The sequence below is a fragment of the Python bivittatus genome, unplaced genomic scaffold (genome assembly GCF_059951505.1).
Source record: "Python bivittatus isolate LINGU-HERP-01145 unplaced genomic scaffold, Pbiv_v1 ctg000700_np1212, whole genome shotgun sequence".
In the NCBI taxonomy this organism is placed as follows: Eukaryota; Metazoa; Chordata; class Lepidosauria; order Squamata; family Pythonidae; genus Python; species Python bivittatus.
The window spans coordinates 83,068,068-83,088,312 of record NW_028277098.1 but is presented as its reverse complement, the minus strand read 5'-3'; the positions used below and the strand labels follow the sequence as shown (position 1 = coordinate 83,088,312).

The window sequence follows — 20,245 nt, the reverse complement described above, 5'->3', positions numbered from 1 at the left end:
GACTGCATTAAAAGTATATGATCAACTCAGCCAAGCAAGTATTATTTTGATTGATATTTTTTCTAGCCAGATCAATTATCTTCATTTTTTTTTTCTTGCTGTTTTTCAGGGGATGCAAATTTTTGGCTTTTCCTGGGTCTGTTGCTTTTGAAGATGATTATGAAATGAATACATTTCCAGAAAGCAATATGCAACGTACTTCATATTTGTTTCCAAACATGTGTATGCTACCTATTCAATAGATTATGTAATACATGTGAGAACATTATAACCCATTAAAGAATTCCCAGGAAAAACCTGAGCTCCCCACTCAAAATAGTGAATATTGAGTTGGTTCTCTAAATTGATCTTATGTATATCACTTATCTAGTTCCATCACTTCCTCTAGAAGCAAGCTCAGTGGTTCTAAGTGTGGCTCAATTTGGAGAGAATCCAGCGATGCAAACTACAGTGGTACCTCGGGATACGAACTTAATCTGTTCCGTGACTCTGGTTGCAACTCGAGTTGGTCTCAAGTCGAGGTAAAGTTTCCCGTAGGGTTCAATGTAAATCCGGTTAATCCGTTCCACCCTCCGAATTTGGTCGCAACCCGAGGCGAATTTCCCCATAGGGTTCAATGTAAATCCGGTTAATCCGTTCCGCCCTCCGCCCGAATTTGGTCGCAACCCGAGGCAATTTTCTCTTCAGAGCCTGACTCCCGCCAAGCCTGCTCTGCATTTTCTTTGGAGCCATGCTAACACACACACCAAAAACCTTCACAAAACACCGCAAAACACACCACAAGCCTCACTGAATGTCTCCTTGCTACCGCGACCTCACCCACAGGAAGCCGCGACTGCGTGGCAGCAGGGAAAATGGCCGCAGATCCGGTTCGTAAGTAGAGGCAAGTTCGTAACCCGAGGTAAAATTTTCCTGCTGAAGCTGGTCGTAACCCGAAATGTTCATTAGTAGAGGCGTTCGTATCCCGAGGTACCACTGTATAGAAAAGTTTGTGTGGCCAGGGTCTCTTATTGTACAAAAAACAGGTAAGAACTATAAGACTTAAACTGATTTGGAATAGCAGCCACTGAATAAAGAAAAACTGGTCAAAAGAGTAGGGAATTGTGTCTTATATGTTGGAATTCCTGCCCCTACTCTTTCCAATTACTGTTGAAGAGGACACACCTTTGTCAAACCTGCAAAACACCCAGATTTATAGCAGCAGTAACAGTCCCAGGCCAGAAATGTATTTTAGACATACTTAATACCAAGGTTATAATGAAATTATACAACACTTTCTAAAATGCATTTTACAACAGTTAAATCTAAATGAAATCAACAGATCAAGTGAACATTTTTCACAGCCTTGTAAGCAGTGAACTTAATATGTATGGTGCAAGCCGGGCATGCTCCCTCTATATCATTTTTTCTTGAAAAAGGGACACTTGTCCTTAATTCCAATGGAACACGGTAAAAAACATACATTCAATAAAAAGCCTCAGAATCATTTTAAGAAATGAAGGAAGATTTTTATTATTATTATTTTCAACAGTTTCATTAGCTTAACACTTAATTGTAAATTACCCAACCATTGTGTATTTGCCAGATAAAATTAACAAAGAAAACAGTATATCAGAATCTTCCCTTAAAGACAAAAAACAGTATCCAACATTAAGGTGCCAGACACTATGTGCGAAATCACACTTTGCCACATGTACAGCACTGCTACTGTGAACAGAGCAATCTGCTACAGAAGATTCCAACCAGGGAAATACATGCACCTTAGTAAAAATTTAATCGTATTTATTAGTAGAAGTTAGTGGACTGGGTCATTTGGAGGAGAGCTTGTGCTGTGTAGTGTGGTTGCAAATGGGTGATAAAACAGACCAAATTTCTTTGTAGCCTAAGTGTTTTATTTGCTCAGCTGCTGGGATTCTCTTGTGCTAGTTGTTAAATTCTAACACAAGCTAAGCATGCTGATGGACATGACATATCCTACCTTGACCAGGGAAGGACAGACTAGATGACTGGCAAGATCTTATCCTTCTACATGGTAAATTTTAACAGACTTCACACCTAGAGCTATTGTGTACAATGCAGACAAAGTTGGACTTAATCAAGTCCCACTGAAAGCAATGACCCTTCCATATATGAGTTTTTATCATCTTGAAGTCCTTCTTGGCTATATAACCATACTTAATGTTCATTTTGGGGAGAAAAAACAGAAAGGGAGAAAATTATAATACATAATTATAACTGCATGGGTTGAGCAACTTAGATTTCTGGATGCTTGTTCAATATTGATCAACTTTAGGATGTTGAACTAGTCATAAAAGTAACACCCCTAAAAATTTCATTATGAGACAAACGTAAGACATAACAAATAGCTTCAAGAGTCATCCCTCTTAGTTTATTTTGGTTCTGGGCATGCTATTTTACTAAACAAATGTACTCTGGCTTAAACTTCCTTTGCGTATAAGCAATTCCAGATTCATCACTAGTTTCTCCAGATTAAACACACACACACACACACACACACACACACACAAATTCTCCTGCCCCTGTCAGAAACTTTGGAGAGTTTTTGTTTAAACTGGATGATCTAATGTTCTCATTCACTACATAGGAATTCCACAAGCTTTCCATCACTTCCTGTTTTAGTTGCTGTGCAAAGGGAACATATACAGCGTTTATTTGTTTAAAACATTTATATACCACTTCCTATACATTAGCTTAAAACAGTATAATAATCAAACTGGTCAAGGCTTACTAAGTTAGTTGGCTGCTTCATCCATTGCCACAATGATTCTTATAAAAAAGGGCTTTCTCTTTTATATTCTGTTTCCCACTGTGGCCAAAGGTGCAATCTGAAGACAAGGCCCCTCTACTCTTGTTCCTCAGCAGAAGCAAGCTGAGGCAGGTATTGTAGCTAGTTTTATATTCTAGCCCTAAGTTGGCAGCCATCACTTTATCATGGTGAATTCCATGATTTAACTACTGTATATACAATATGTCTTTTCAGGCAAGGCCTTGGCATTAAAGTGGTAAATTTTTCTAGTCAGGGAATAACAATCTACTTTTCTGTTTTGCCTCTGGGGATGGCAGATGAAAGCATGCAAGGAAATGGATTTGGCCCCAGAATGATGATTCCCTGACAGCTATTTTAAATTTGGCACTCTAAATGTAGCTGGTGATTAAATAAGTTTATAATCAGCACAAAGGTATTTAATTTTCCATGGGATTGCCAAAAATAGGGCTACCTGAGCTAAATTTTAGCACAAGGAAAAAAAATGTTTTACCATCTTGAAAGTTTCTGTAAGATTTTGCTTGCTCATTTTCTTCCCTTCTGATTGCACTACAGCAATCTCATTTGGCACTGGATGGAGCAGAATAATATTTATTTTGTAAACTGGGCTGATTTATTTTGGATGCTATTTAACAGTGAAGTAGATTCTGCCACTGTCATTTGGCAGAAGCCTTAGGTAAAAGCTCCCAGGGATTATTTGCAATTTTGTGAAAATACACACAACCAGCCAATTTTTGCAGGTTTGGCCATTGATTCCTGCTTGCAGTTTATCAAGGTGCATGTATTTCTCTGCTTTGGTGTCATGTTAGAAATATTATTGGAATATATATCAGGGAAAAAAATATATGCACTGCTCCTATTTCTTCCAATGAGGAATATTTGCCAAATAGGCCATTAGAGGGGGCAGTACTGCTATCAAATTCAGAGTTCACATTTTGGCAGTGGCAGTGCCTGGAATAACAATGACAAATGTTAATGATCTCCAAACTAGAAAAGTTGACACATCTGTAAATTTGATATTGAACCCTGTATCATGAAAGTTAACTTACAGAAATGTTATGGTCAGTGAATGGATTTGCTTGCACAAGTAATTTGAGAATTAAACTGTTGGCAAAGCACTGTCTCCATTACTAAAAACACACCTAAAAGATCATGGTTAATATGGCTATTCCAGAGCTGAAATCCCAAAGAACTAAGTCTGTCATTGTATATTCTTGTCCATGTACTGCCATCTGCACATCGCAACCAATACACACCAAAAAAAAAAAAAAAATGTTATTGCTTGTAAGACTATTTAAACTCTTTATAAAAAAGACTTTGTGTTGTTTATAGGATATAGGATTAGGACAAACTAGCAAAGTGGGTTTTTTTTTTTCTTTCTCATCTTCAAAATACAACATCGATTCCTTCAGGAAAGGCTTGGTTCTTAAGATTGTTAGCAGTGATTTAATAAAGAATTGCAAATATTCTTACACAATATTAATAATACTAAATTATAATTTCAAGTGAAATTTCTATAGGAAGATTTCCTGGTAGCTATTTACATATTTCTGCATTCCCAGATTAAAATGATTAAATTATAACATACTGTAGATTATCTAATACTAAACCAATAAAGTCTTTCAACGTTAAATTATTAGTTGTGCTGAAGTTCCATTTTAATTCAGTGGGACAAATCAGTTATGATGATCTTGTAATCCATTTATTTCTAGTGGCTTTTAAACATGTTTCCATGGATAAGGAAAAAGAATTAATATACATTATACCAAGAGCATAAAACATTTTCTGTTTAAAAAAAAAAGATTAAATTATAGCCTCTGTTAAAAAAAAAATACAGCATTTTTTTTGTTTTTAAAGAACATATTTCTCCAGTGACATGTCAAAATTATTAAATAGCCTGTAATAAACTAACTTAAAATGTATTTCATTTAAAAAGTTGCCCTGCTGTCTAAGATGGATTCTACTACACATGCTTACACTGAGATTCTTACTGCCTCAACATCTACAAAATTTCATTCTCTACATTAATTTATGACTACCTTTTAAACAGTACATTTATAAGGGATCCAGTATTAGAAACATTAAAAAGGCATTATATACACAACAAAGCCATTCATGATTTGTTATTTTCTTTCTTCGGAACTCTCATCCCAGAGCTAGAAATTATGGGTTGAACTATAGCAGTCTGGATTTTGTTTTATCTCTGATCTTCAAAAGCAATTCTACTTACAAAGAATAATCAGATATTTTGAGGCACTGGAAATCCAGATTCAGTTTCCTCTTTCAAAAACCGACTTCTAGTCTGAACCTGGGTGCATCCTGTGCAATGAGAACTGTTAGCATCTACTCTTATGGACAGATCCTTTCACTCTTGAAAAATCTAAGTTTCTCTTTTTCTACCATTAGGAAGATGGAGAATTAAAGGGAGATGTGGCATCGATAGAGATCTTTTTAAAAATACACATTTTTAAAGAACTAACTACGGATATATCACTCACGTGAAAAGAGGAATGGATTTTAGAGCCAATGTTTTGTTCTCAAGTTGGTATGTGAGAAAATCATTTTTTTTTCTCCTAGCAGTCATAGCTTTTATAATGATTAAATCAAAGAACAAAGCTTTGTGTGTGTGTGTGTAAAAATGATATAAAATAGTTCCTCTCAATAAGGAGAATTTTAGGAAACATGAGTACAGAAACAATACAAATTGATTGATTGTTTCAAACAAAGCAACCACTTCCACATTAGAGAAGTGATAATTAAATGTTACGGTCAGATAAAAATATGTTCTAAACTTTTGAAAAACAGCAAGACAGCAGGGTTAACATGCTAAACACTGACTTTACGAAGCTCAAATGGCAGAAATTAGATCTTTAGCTCCTGAGATTTTAGACAGGCTACAGAAAACTCCAGCTCAGTATCAAGAATTGCTGTGTTGATATATATGGAGAGGGGGGAAAAATACCCTTCTTGTTTGCATATCAAGACAAGATCGTATTTTTAGACCATATCATGGTAGATCGTATTGTGGTACAGGACAATATCACCCAAATGGAAAAAGGCTTAGTCTGAGCTTTAGTGAAAAGGGGCTTATGGAAAAATGTATTGATATCACTTTACTCTTTATCCTTGCAAATTTCTACACCACCTTTGTCTCTCCCAGTTAAAAAAAAAAATGCATTTGGTATAGCTCAACTGTTGACAGGTGTATACAGATGAAGAAAAACTGCACCTAATTATAATTAGCTGGATGCCTTTCCATTCATGTTTATAATAATGGTCAGAATCTTGCACAAATCTGTGTGAGATGCTAATTCCTTCTGATGACAGAGTTTTGTCACTATTAATAATACTACTTCTATAATATCTCCATCTTCAGGGGCAGTCTTTTGGCTTGAATAGTAGGGATGAGAAGGGGCTAAAAAAAATGTCTATAAGCTTAGAAGGCTTTCCCCCCTTTTTCCTACATGCATTGCAACTGCAGGACTTCACGGTGGGACTTTGTGTGGTCGTGGCTGCCATCTTGAAATTTTGTTTTGATCTCAGGGTGTCAGGATGTCCCTGCTTAGGAATAATCACCAAAGGAGTGGGTGGAATGGGCAATCTACACACGTGGTAAATATGCAAATACAATGTCATTTTCAAGCACAAAAGTTTATTTCTATTGTTTGAAATGTTTAGATGTTCTCCACCCATCAATCTGTGATGAGGCACCCATCATTTTCTGTTCTGTGGCTGTAACCACCACATCTTTCTGCTTTCCTTTCCCCCTGCCTCCTCCTTATTACACCACTGTTCATATTTCATATATTTTTTAAAATTAGGCTTAGCAGCTCTCAACAGAAAATTCCTGCATCTAGCCATGCAGTAAGGCTTAAAATTGCAAGGATTGGATTTAGAAAAAAACCCTACTAGGCTAATATAATTACCATTTTTGGCTACTGTTTGGAAATATACATTAAATATTTCTGCTTCCAGCTACAATAAATCAACTGGTTAATATTTGCACTATGGAGATTCCATTTCCCCCTCTTGTTTTCTCTTTCTCTCTCTGAACCATCAAGGACTAGATTACACATAAGGCATTTGATATAGATCAGAGGTCTCCCTCCAATTCTCACAAGGATCACATGAGGACTAGTTTATTAGTTTCAAGATTGCAACCTTGAAGCTTTTTCCTACAGTGATACAAAAATCTCTAGTAAGTCAAAAATGAAGAAAAGGAATAGTATCATGTGGTGCTATTAAACATAAATTCCTTAAACGAACAAACAAACAAAAACAGTGTGTAAAAGTGTGCACACCATTTGGCTGCTTCTGTATAAGGAATACCTGGAGGCTGTGCGCTCTGGCAGATGATGAGGACATAGTGATAGCTAATTTAGAACATCAGAGCACAAAATAGTTCCAAGCCAGTGTTTCTCAATGTCAGCAACTTTAAGATATGTGGACTTCAACTCCCAGCTGAAGTCCAGACATCTTAAACTTGCTGACATTGAGAAACACGGTTCTAAGCAGTAACAGTCCCAAACCCAACCATTCAATTGCAATGAGCAAAATTGGAAAAACACTTTCAAGGCAGTTTTTAAATGTAATTCTTGTGTTACTTAATACCTGCAGCCTGCATTAAAACAATCTGCTGATATCATTTCTGGGTCTGCTGTAGTAGTATAACTTTATTATTTCGCTGAAACTATGAGCTGACATTGCCCCCATTTAGCACAAGTTCAAACATTTGCAAAACCAGGACCAACGTGTCTTAAAGATGGATGCCAGGGGTGCCCCATTCTGAAAACTGAAAAGGCCTTGATATGCAGTGGGCAAAATCCAAACTGTACCCACAAATGGCATACTGAATCTGGATTTTCCCAGGACTCCATGCCCAGCCTCGTACAAGAAACTCCATCTGGTTCATTTGCTGCCATCCATTTCTCGCACACGCAATAGGAAAGTGATGGCTGGAAGCAGGGCAACAGCTTGCCAATCCTGGCCAGGTGGAAGATCCTCCCTTAGTCACTAGAAGAAAGCACTGCTCTGCACCGGGGTGGGGCAAGCCAAACCACCCTGCAGCTGGCACCATCCCAGCTCAGATGGTGCAGATGCTCCATATGGGATGGAGCTATGCTATGCCCAATAACACCACAGGATGGAATAGCTGCAAAGTAGCACTGAAAACTGGCCCTGCCTCGCCCTGAGTTGTGATGCTACTTTGATGGAGGGCTAGCAGGTGGCCTGCCCCACCCAGGCGCAGAGCCATACTCTCTTCTAGAGGATCCATAGACCTGGCCGAGACGTGCAAACTACTGCTTGTGACTGTTGCTGTCCCGCTCTGCATGTGATTGAGGTGCAGGGCACACAAAATGACTCTGAGGAGCACTATAAAATCTGTTTACCCACTTGCACCATTTTTCTTTAATGCTGCCCCTAATGTAGCTTTACAGAGGAGTTAGCAGCCTTGCCTGGTTTTCAACAGATTTCAGATAATTTGCAAATAATTTGTATAGAGACTAGTTAATAGAATTGCATGCTTACAAAGGGCATAAAGTCTGAATTTCAATAAATCAATTTCTAATTTTTCATTTAAAAACAATCGTGTGCACGATGTATATGGCTTAATAATGCATTCCAAATCATTCTGGATCAAATAGAAATTTGCATCTAATTTTAAAAGTGTTTTATTCAGCGGGCTTGGAACAAGCTTTCATCCTGATCCGTAAAGCCCATACTGAAATGAGCTTGAATTAACAGAAGTATTTCAATACAGCTAGTATTCTACTACTTTGGGTACCCTCCTGTACAAGTTTGCATATTAATTGTTGTTTGCAACCTTCCAGGTTAGATAGCTGTACGTTACAGTAAATAAATGTTTAAACTACAACTGTGTAAGTTAATTTTATATTTCATTGCCGATTTCCAAATGCAGGGTATACATTTACATATATTAAATCATAAGCCATAATGTATACAGTACTTCTCGATCAAGACACCAATAGGCGGAATTTCTCAGAGGATGAGAACATTTTGAAAACTCCGTCATCTTTGTCCCACTCAGCTTTTTATCAGTGATTTTTGCCCCACGCATGCAAAACTCTTTTATGCTCCCAGGGCTTTCATTCATTAAGATCTGAATTTTAACAATCTTAATCTTCTATTTTGCTATATTTAATTGAGACTCTTACTAGAGTCCTTGGGTTTTTTGTTTTTGTCTTTTTTGGTTACAGCTTTTGTTGCCTTTTTTATTTTGTTGATAATTATCCTGGGAATCCTTTGATTAAAAGGCAAAATAAGAATAAAAATATTTAAATTTGCAGTAAGAATTGACAGCGACTGTCAATGAACATACAAAATATGATCGATCAGATTTATAGGTTTAAATAACCAAAACATCTTCTGAGTTTATAAAACGTGAACAGCTGCTCTTCAGTTCCCAATCCTGAAATGCATCAGTTTCCTATAGTTCTTCTAAAGAACAAGATTGTTAGAAAAGTCCATGGCTACCAACTACTAAATCTAACCTAAACTATTCTAATTCATACAGATATTGTACAATATTGCCTAATATTTACTATACATAAATATGAATACATATCAACTTGAAGTATAGTTAATGTGTTTTAAAAATAAACTGAAAGAGTCATAACATATTTTGACCAGCATCTACCCTGCAACTATCTTCCTTCAGTCTGTACATAGAAATTCTCTGATATGAACGAGGAAAGAAATTCTCTGGAAAGCACATAAATAAAACAGATTTAGACAGACTGAAACTCTGGAGCTTTTATGATTTTAATATGCTTAAAATTAATATCATTCCTGTATTCTATTATCTATATTAGATTATTCCTAGCAGAGTTCATTATTGGACCTATTGATTTTGCAGTCATTTGGCTGTTATTTCACAAACCATTAAAATGCTACATATAACATACATCTGTCTAAGTTTCATTCTATAGGCACCCCTATAGTCATGCTTTAGCCATGCTTATTTTGGTGTCCCCTGATTACTACGTTGTGCTGTAATTACAGGTTAGGAAGCCATTTTCAGATGGCTCCTAAATATTAATACACAGTTTAGCATCTTAAACTGTGAAATGAAGTCAACTGTTGCCCTTCGAACAGAAAAACGTAGCAATAATTAAAGTGGGAACTAAAAGGAACATCTAACAAAATCTAAATAGAATTTGTGATCCTGCCTGAAACACCTTCTAAATCTGCTGCCTCTGATGCAGTCTTCTTTAAAATGTTACCTCCTAGATGTGTTGAAGTGTAAATCCCAGAATTCCCAGCCAAATATGGACATTGATCATGCTGCTTGGGAATTTAGGGCCATATAATCTAAACATTTGGGGAGGACCATGTTGGGAAAGGCGATTCTACAGCCTTTATCTAGAACAATGTCCAGGTAATCTAGGATAGCAATTAAATTATCACCACCAACTCTTGTTGATAATTGCTGTCTAGCTGTATATTGTATATATATAGCTATCTTCTTTATTGGCTAACTTAAAATATTTACATTATATTATTCTTACAGTTTCAAACTCTCCCAAAGGTAATCTGCAGTGACTAGAGCATTTTCACAAGTGACCTGTTAGAAAGTCATTATTCCATCTGTAATCCTTCAATAGTGGTTCCACATCTTCTGCTGATTCAAAGTAACTCTGTTAAAAAGTAAAAATTCTCCTTCTGAATCAGTATAGCTAGCACAGTAGAAGACATACTCTTATTTGCTGGTTCTGGGACATGTACAGTTGTATAATGATGCATGGAAGAATCAAGAATATTGTATGAGTGGGGCAAGTTCACTCATAAATCAGCTATATGTACAAGCATACAAAGCCACATGAAAGCTAAAATGCCAATTTTAATTATTCCCTGCTCCCACTAACTCAAAAGTGCATTATAATAATTCACATATGAACACAAATAATTTCAAAGACCACATGATGCTTTTAGAGTCACTTGTGAAAATGCCTTTACCACTTCCTGCAACTGAACTTTGGAAAAATCTAACTGCTCCTCCTCCTCTTCCCCCAGGTAGCTTCACAACACTGGTAGACCAAATAAAATTAGCTTCTGTTAAATGTAGCTTCCCAAGATCCTTTGCACACGTCTCTCAGATGATAAATGGAATGTCATCTTCTTGTATCTTCCCTTTAAATAAAACAAACCTTTTATATTGTAATTTTACTTGTAATAGTGGAATAAACGATTGTCCTTGAAACCAAAGCCTATTCCACATCAAAAGATATGCATTAGAAAATTCAAAGCATGGCTAGAATGTGGGAATAAGAAGACACAACAAGAAAAAGCACAGCAAAAGCTGAGGTAAGGTATGGTGTGTGTCTTTGTGTGTTGACAATGTTCATATCCAATAATAAGTCTAATCTCTACAAATTTTCCAATTTGCAATTTCTGTGCAGTGTTCCAGCTAAGTGGTTTGCTATGTTCTGTGTTGCAACTGAGTGAACTAGAATCTTTTCTAGTTCTTCCCACAAAAATGCTTCAGCAGTATTGTTGACCTAAGTCCTATAGTAGTAGAAGACACTGCTGGTAATTTGGCACAGTATTAAAAAAATACAGCAATGGTGCTTGTACCTTGAATAGTACTATGCAACTTCCTCTAAGAAATAGTTGCAGTTCTTTCCCCCTACTCCCCACTCTTTAAAAGGAAAAAGAACAATTTACAAACCCCATAAAGTTTCCCTGAAACTGCCATTATTTAGGTCAGATGTTTGCTTTGAAGATTTAAGAATTGCCAAAAGTTCATTTTATTTTCAAATTTGTAAAATAGTATTAAAAAAGAACATCTTCCCCAATGAAAATAAATGGTTGCAACATTTCAAGATGTTACATTGATCTGAAGAAAAGATGTGTAGATGACAGTGAACAAATGAAAAACAGAAAAGTGTGTCTTATGAGTATCATTTCATAATTAGGACTTGTGCCCCACAGCTCCTCCTACTTGGATGGAGAAAGGTCATCGGCCTCCATCTTGATTTCATCAAGGTTACTTGGCTATCCTCACCTTCAGACTCCCCCAGGGACTGATTGAAGATGCAATGCACTTGAGGACAGCGTTCTGGCAAATAAAACCTTGAGATCATGATCTTAAAAATAGAATCAGTACCCCTAGTACTTCCTTGCTCATTAAGATCTGTCACAACAAGGTCCTACTGTACTCTCCAGGGAAAGCTGTGAGGACTGGCGCAGAAGGGGAGCAGTAGTAGGATCCACCATTGAAGAGGTTGGGAAAAGCTTGTACCAACCAACTGCCAAAGTAGACAGATCCAGTTCTTCCAAAAGGACCCGAGCAACGCCCATGAAGTACTTGCGTTCCATGCGCCCATAGTTTCCCCAGACGATCACCTTGGGAACAAAAAGGATGGGGATTGTGTTTGATCCAGGAGCACTAACCATGGATGATGAGAGATTAGTATGGGATTTTACTTTTGACAAAGTCTTGTCCCAGACTGATATCTAATCAACATCAAAAGGAAGGACTTGAGGGAAAGTTCAGTGGAGCTGCACATCAGGTGTGTCCAGTATTGTCAAGGTGGAAAAACCAAACTGTTGGTTTATTTCCAGCACTTCTACTTACAAATAAAGATCTGTGTCTACACCAGGCATAGCAAAAGGAGAGAAAGGACAGTTTCTAACAGCCCAGCTATATGAACATAGACATCTGTCTTAAGCCACATTAGATTATTCGGTCCCCCTAGCCCAATATTGTCTACTCTTACTTACAGTGGCTGCCTGGGGTCTCACTATCACCTACTTTCTGACCTATTTTTCTCTAATTACAAGATGCCTGAAGATCTCCTGCATAGAATGGACTACCTATTGAGTTATGGTCCCTTCCACTTTCTGTCATTTTCTACTATAACCAGCAAAAAGAATTTAGGGTACAGATGGGAAAAGGAACGATTCCTAATTACGGAAAGTAGTGGGGTTGGGGAATGGTTCATTATATCCCACTTTTGTAATGCATATGTATTACTCAAGCCACTTTGAAGAGATCTACCCTTTTATGGGCTACACTGAACAATGTTTTTGAAGATTAAATTTTGTATACCATCTAGAGTCTTTGGGGACTGAGGCATTCATAAATTTTATAAATAAATGAAGGACTATAAATATTTCAACATATTTAAGGCTAGTAACTGTTACTAATTTAATTATACTGCTGTCATTCTTAATTATAGGGCTAGGGTGTACCTCTGAAAAGTGTTTAGAAGGTTCAGCTGGTCCATTCTGCACCAAGACTGCTGATTATGGGAAGTATATGACTCCCCTGGTCACTGAGTTTTTTCTGAAGGCACTTCAGAATACTGGTTATATGACATATCTACATGACCTTCATATCACAGGGCCTGGCTGTCTAAGGGACTGCCTTTCTCCACTGTTTCTGCCCATCCTGTAAGATCCAACAGAGCAGGCATGCTTTGTGTTCCATCCATCCAATAATGTCATCTGATGGATCCTAGGAAGCACATCTTTTCTGCCACAGTGCCTGCCCTCTGCAATACCATCCTTTCAGAAGTTTCAACTGCTTTTAAATGACTCTTGAAAACCTGATCTTTTCCCCCAAGCTCCGGAATAGATCGAGGTGTCTCTTTTCACAAGGCCCTAAAGACTCTGACTTTCCCCCTGAGCATTGCACCAGAACATGGGATGAGCTTATGTAGAGTGTAAGACCCTTGAATGAGATTTGTGTTAGTTGGCCTCAGTTGCTTCTGTTATTATTGTTACTTCTATTTCATTATCCTGTTTGTTTTTTAATATTCCAATGACTTATTATTTTAGACTGTGTTTTGATTTATTATTAACTTCTCGTTTTCATGTTTCTTCAGTTGTAAGTTGCCCAGAGTCAGTCTTGCAAATTGGTGGCCATATACATCAAATAAAACAAACAAACAAGCTGGGAGCATATTTGCCAGGAATACCAGAGATAGCTTTCAGAAATTCCCTGCAAAAGAAGGGAAATGTAGCTTTGTTTTCAAGTACTCCAGATGACTATTATTTTCACTTCCCCAGATCTCAAAAGCTGTTTGTAGACCAATTGTGATTATGTGTGTTTCTATTGACTTGAAATGCTGAGAACATGGAGCAAATTCCTCCAGCTGCTGCTGCTCAAGATCAACAAACAGACACAACATTGCAGCAGAAAAATACTAGTTTCATTCTGCAGAAGAGTCAGAGAGAAATTGGTTTGCTGACATTGTGAGAACACAGAGGTCTTGAGATACTTTCCAAGTGGTGCAGCATCCTTGTGTGCACTCTCCTGACCTTTGGCCAGCAAGCAAACACATTTCATTCCCACAGACTTTTCATGGCTAAACTGTCTTGCTTCTTAGTTAGGTTTTGGTGCTTGCTTTTTCTTACCTATCGGTGTGCTTTTTATCATTTTTTAGAGTTTGATCATAATGTTATCTTATCTAATTTGTTATTGTGCCTTGAGGACAATTTTAGTGGAAAGGAGGAATATAAACGAAGTGAACGAATTGCACCTTACCTGAAGTACTTTGCCTTGTGGGCTCTCGGGAAAAAGTAACACTTGATTGTATAGGGGGTCTAAAGATTTGCGAGCCACTTTAGTTTTCTTCTTTGCAACGCAAACCCCATTTTCTAGTAGATAGGCCTTGATGTATGCCGCTGCAAGAAAAGCATGGGATTCATGATAAGTTCAAAGCCTACTTTTTAAAAATCCACCATGAAGATAATGTGGTTATTTTGTGGAAAGAATTTCCTATGTAATTACTGGCTTTATTTTTAAGAAGTCAAAGAAAGAAGGATCCTTTGCTTGGTGTGCCTCAGCAAAGGGTAGCACTTGGCTTAGCTGATCTGTGCTTAGAAGCTAACCAAGGTCAAAACTGACTAATAGTTGGATCTCCAGGTAATACCAAGGCTGTAAGCTAGGCTGAGAAATCAAAAATATTTTCTGGAAAAAGGCAATGGCAAACCATTTCTGTATCACTAGCAAGAAATTCAACTGAAGTTGAGCTTAACTTAAAGACTTCAATTTTCACTTTGCTTGATGGCTGCCCTGACCTAGTACCTGAAAGTTGTGAGGGATTGGACAGGGATGAACAAACTGAGACTGAATCCCATTAAGCCAAAGTTACTGTTTATACAGATGCCTTCTGGTGCCTAGTTACTCCATTTACTACTCTTGATGGAGTTGCACTTTCCTGAAGAAGCTGGTATATAGTCTATGGGTTCTTCTGGTCTCACAGCTTTACTAGAGCAGCAAGTGGAGGCCATGGCCAGGGAACTTTCAGCCAGCTCTGGTTGGTTTGTCAGTTGCAACTTTTCCTGGACCAGGAAGTGCTGAAAACAGTGACTCATCTCCCAGTTAAACTATGCAATTGCTGTATGTGGGCCTCCCCTTGATGGCAACTCAGAAGTTGCAGCTGGTGCAGAATGCAACTCCTCATATAGTGACCAACATTAGTCAGTTCAGTAGAATTAACACCTATCTTTGGGAGTTGCATTGGCTGCTGGTAGATATGCAAATATGTATGTATTCAGTCCTTACTGGGAAAGCAGTGCATGGAGACAGAACACCTTATTTCTTCCTATTGGAACAAAATTGCATTCCATTCTCATAGCTAGAGAGCTTGGACAGTAAGTTTCCCAGTAAGAAAAGTAAGAAATGGATTTTCTTCCTAGAGCTCCTGGTAGCACAAGGAGATAGATTTTTGTTCCAATCATTCTGGGGAGGGGAAAGAGATATGCCTCTACTCTCCATGTACTGTGTTTCTGCTATGGCTGATACATCATAAGACCACTCATATCTGTAATTAATTTAATTGCATTACCTGGAGCGCAATTAATTTCCCATGGTGATCGCTTGATTTACCTACAGCTACAATGACAGTTCACAAACATACTGAAAAGTACCATTTTTAATGAAGCTTGGAAGAGTTTTACTCACTATCTTGCACGGACTTTTTATCTCTATAAGAGATTTTTGTTATAAATTTAGCCAATTAGATGATACCAACCAAGAGGTCTTGCTAAGTTTTAATGTAAGATATATTACTCATGGTTCATCATCTTGCAACAGTACTCCTCAATGCCTTGAAACCAGAAATGCAACAAAGTGGGAACTACTGTATAAGGAAAATAACAAAACTGCTTGACCTCCTGTTTCTCATGCCTTTCCTCATCCCTTTTGCAAGCAAAGAAGTGCCATAATAGATTGTTTACTCCATGTAGACTAACTAACAGTCCTGCCTATCCAGCCACCTCCTATCTTGAAATCTTAGGAATGTCACTGTAAATTCAGGAATTGTTTGGGTAAATTGTCCAACTGGTAAGTTGGTCTATCTGCTTATATGGTAGCAAATCAGTGTCCTTCTCCAGTTAGTCCCCAGGTTATACCCTGCACAATGCTAATGAAGTGTGAAGGGGCACTTCAGAGGGGGATTAGCAGGAAAAGACTAGCTGGGTGAGGTAGAACATTGGCAAAAGATTTCAAGGCTTAATCTAGACTTGCTTGGGGCTGGGACTGCCTTAGAATGGATTGCAATTTTTCAAATGGTGTGGATTTCATTTTAAACACTCATTCCGTCTCTGATAACTTCTCACCAGAAGGATTTAAAATCACTCAGCTATTGCTAAAATATTTAGCATGAAATCAAAAGTTGGTTTTGGATTTAGGAATCAAAGTACATGAATCTCTTTGCTGACCCTGAGCACCAAAAAGCTAGGAAAGCTTCTTATCATCTCTGTGACATCAGATCATTTTAGACAATGGCATTAAAAAATATATTCTGTTCAATCTGCCTAAAGTGGCTGCACTGTATAAACAGAGAAATAAATTGTTGTAAAATCATCCAACCTATTATTTTTTCTAGAATCCAGCGCCTCCTTTTAACCACAACAGGCATCCAGTGATCGTCGAGCATTTTGTAGCAACAAAGAGGAAAGAACAGTTTATTAAAGGGAAGAAACAACTGAGAGAGATTGAAATATAGTACCTGGAAGAGTTTTGGAGCCAGGCTTCGGGGTCAATCCTCGGGCTTGAATAATATCCACTTCCAGTTGTCCATTTCGTTCTTGTAATCCGATTTCCACATCTCCTGTGCACCAAGCAAGATGTAAGTTAAAAGTCAAATAGTCCTTAGTTTTAAAATTAGATGTAATTACCTCACAATATCCCACACACACCATCAGACACACATATTCATGTGAGACCTAAATCCTCAAATACTTTTATTGGTGTTTGTTTATTTTACATACCACCTTTTCTTGGGAAGTTCAAGGCAGTTGCATGGAGATTTCCATGTGATTTTATCCAATATCAGTCTTGTGAAGTAGCTTAGGCTGGAACAAAAGAACTAGCCCAAGATCACTCAGTAAGCTCTGTGATCAAGTGAGGACCCAAACCTGGGTCGCTTTGATCAAAGGGCAGCATCTTAACTGCTACATTTCCTCTAACAATACTATAGTGGCAACAGTGCAAAAACGATGGGAGAAGATGGCTGCAATTACAGACAGTATCTGCATCAACAAAGGGGGGGGGGGGGAGACCATCTGCCCAGGAAGAACATGCTTGCACTTTTTCCATCTGCTTCTCTGTGACCTTTTCCTCAAGATATGCTCAGAAATACTGCTAATCATTCTGCTTTCCCTCCTTGCCTCAGCTAATTCCAGCAATCCTTGCCATTTATGGGGTAGAGTTATAAAGAAGGGGTTGCTGCTGAAGGAGAAACACCAAAGGGATTGTTTTGCAGCAGATCTTCCTTCCTTCCTTCCTTCCTTCCTTCCTTCCTTCCTTCCTTCCTTCCTTCCTTCCTTCCTTCCTTCCTTCCTTCCTTCCTCCCTCCCTCCCTCCCTCCCTCCCTCCCTCCCTCAGTTCATAGCACAATTAGATAATGTTGTTATTCAACAGAATTTCCTAATATGTAAAATATGGTACTAGACCATGTACTACAGAGTAGTACATTATTCAGTACCTCTTTTTAAACTAATAAATATCTGATCATAGATTACCGTGTAAGTTGGTACCACCTAGGGACATCCATGGTATGGGGTGGAGTGGCAAAATCTACAAGATGGTGGCCATGGCATTGTGTCAGAAGCTATGCCCCCTTGCATCCATGCCCAATATGGTCAGGGCTTTGATTGCGATGTAATGCCCACTATTTACAGATTCTGACACATGCAACTCCTAGCAGGTACCCCTGCTACTACCTTGTTTATACTCAATAAAGCTATATCAAACTGTTAGAAAATCATCTTCAGTTACACAAAGCCTTTTTTTCTCTCTCTCTCTTTTTTTCTCATCAGCTTTTCCCTAGGACTATTGGCCACCATGGTCACTGAAAGATTACTCCCTCTATTCATGATTTATAAGTTGTCTAGAAGGCACTAACAAAAATGTATCAATTATTTATGCAGCAATTTTTCATTTGCTTCCTTGAATGCTAATAATAAGATTGGTCCATCCGTCTGTCCATCCTTCCTTCCTTCCTTCCTTCCCTCCCTCCCTCTTTTAAAAAAGGTAAGAAGGGGAACCAAGTCCAGCAATCAACAAGAAACACATTTGTCTCTATGGTCATCATGCTGTCTACCATAGCTTTGAATGATTCTTTTGGGATCAAGGGCTGGGCCCTGGGTTTTAAACAGTGGGGACTGTGATGACAGAGGAAAGGATGGTCTTGATCCTTTAGCTATCCTATATCTAAGGGAGTGTTGGCAAGCTAGGAAGAAAATGGGGCCACTTTCATAAAACAACGATATAGCATTTATAGAACAGAAGATTATGGCAGCAGAGGCTTTGACGTTGAGTTGAAGAGAATATAGTTTAAACCTTTTCATTTGCTTCTCCTTCAGCTTCATCTCCCAGTCTCAGTTACACTGGTGGCTTCCTTGTGAACATTGGAAAACCCTTTAGTCTCTATATCCATTTAATTGCTAAGACAGAGTATATGTCATTGTAATTAGGACTTAGTCATTCCTGTTTTTGTTCATCTCTCTCCCCCCATTGTTTTCCCTGACTTCTTGTGATATGGATCCATCAAACTTATTCTTTCTAAAGCACAATCAAGACAGATAAGGCTAAATGAATACTTACATGCAGGGAAAAAGAACTTTTTTGTTTCTTACCCATGGAGGTAGTGGCCAAGGTCTGGCGACCCACAAACTGTGCTGGTCCCATGCTCCCCAAGAAATCACTGAACTGTCCAGCAGATGCCAGATGAACTCCATTGAAATTCAAGCTGCAAAATCAGTAGGTTAGCACTAACTATTATTTCAAGTCTTTACAATGACCTGATAATTAAATAGCCTTCAATTATTGGATATATACATGGAATGAGTAACTATTTCTATAGATACCATTCTCACTGATTTTCACACAGGTTGTTACATTAATTCTCAGTTAATTCTAATTCAGAAAGGATACATGTTTGAGCAGGTACAGATAATTACAGGCAAAGAGTTCTCTTCTTAGTAAAACAATTTGGGGAAAATATAATTTTCTAGACCAATCTTAGATGTTTGCCCCTTCTCAACTCTACTCCCCTTCCCCTACCAACACTGTAGAAAAACACAAAATATCTAGCCTGCAGAGCCAAGTAGTTTGCAATTAATGTTTTAATGAATCTCTCTTCTGAGGTATAAATTTTGGGAATGAATCTAACATTGCACAGACCAGCTTTTCGTTATTTATATTCAATGAAAGTGCAGGAGATGGGAAAAAAATCTATTTACCCTCACAGAATTTTAAAAAATTGCTAAGCTTAATAGATCCTGTTCAGAAATTAAAATAACATGGTGTGACATACTGAATCTGCTAAGGAACAAGTTGATAATTTTCTTAATTGTATTAATTTTATTTTGGCACCTCTTTGTCCCTGTATTTTTTCCATTTCTATACTAACACTCTTCCTATTTCTATTATTTGGATTCTTCTTTTTCTTATACTTTTTTTTATACCATCAATAAGTTCACAATACAGTAATTGGAATTTAAGAATATAAAAATAATCTGGACACTTCACTTCTTGTCATAAACTGTAGAGCATTTATGAAATAATTAACAATTTCTAGTTCTAAGACAGATCCAAGGGAATAACACTTTTTATACCCTTTCACTTATGTATGTTCTTTAGCTAGATATTGACCACTAGAGGACCTCCACTTCTATCCTATATTTTAACTGTATGTTTTTTGAGGGATTTTAATCATATGCTTCTTTGAAATTCTAAGTTAACAATAACTGCAAAATCCTCAGTCTACATGCTTTTGACAGTCTTGAGGAAATAAGAACTTTATTAAGTTTGCAGACTTTCTTTGCAGAAGCCATATTGATCCTTAAGATCTGTCCTTGACTTTTTCTTGATAATGATCTAGAATAGACTGTAGGCCAGTAACATCCTTTTGGGGCCCTTTTTTATAAACTGGAATTGCATTGGCTATTTTCCAGTATTATAGAAATTGGTCTTAGGAAAAC

The 20,245-nt window shown here is 37.6% G+C and overlaps 1 protein-coding gene across 2 annotated transcripts in view; it reads right to left on the bottom strand.

Moving 5' to 3' along the window:
* Positions 1–1,537: 1,537 nt before the first annotated feature.
* The window catches only part of RIMS4 (regulating synaptic membrane exocytosis 4), a 92,212-nt gene continuing 73,504 nt past the window's right edge, over positions 1,538–20,245 (bottom strand). For both annotated transcript variants that reach the window (XM_088153722.1, XM_088153723.1), the window contains exons 3-6: positions 18,899–19,011; positions 16,768–16,869; positions 14,298–14,437; positions 1,538–12,151 (exon numbers count right to left, since the gene is read on the bottom strand). In XM_088153722.1, coding sequence (XP_088009848.1) covers positions 11,933–12,151; positions 14,298–14,437; positions 16,768–16,869; positions 18,899–19,011 — 574 coding nt within the window. In that variant the 3' untranslated portion in view covers positions 1,538–11,932. The remainder of the gene's footprint in view (positions 12,152–14,297; positions 14,438–16,767; positions 16,870–18,898; positions 19,012–20,245) is intronic.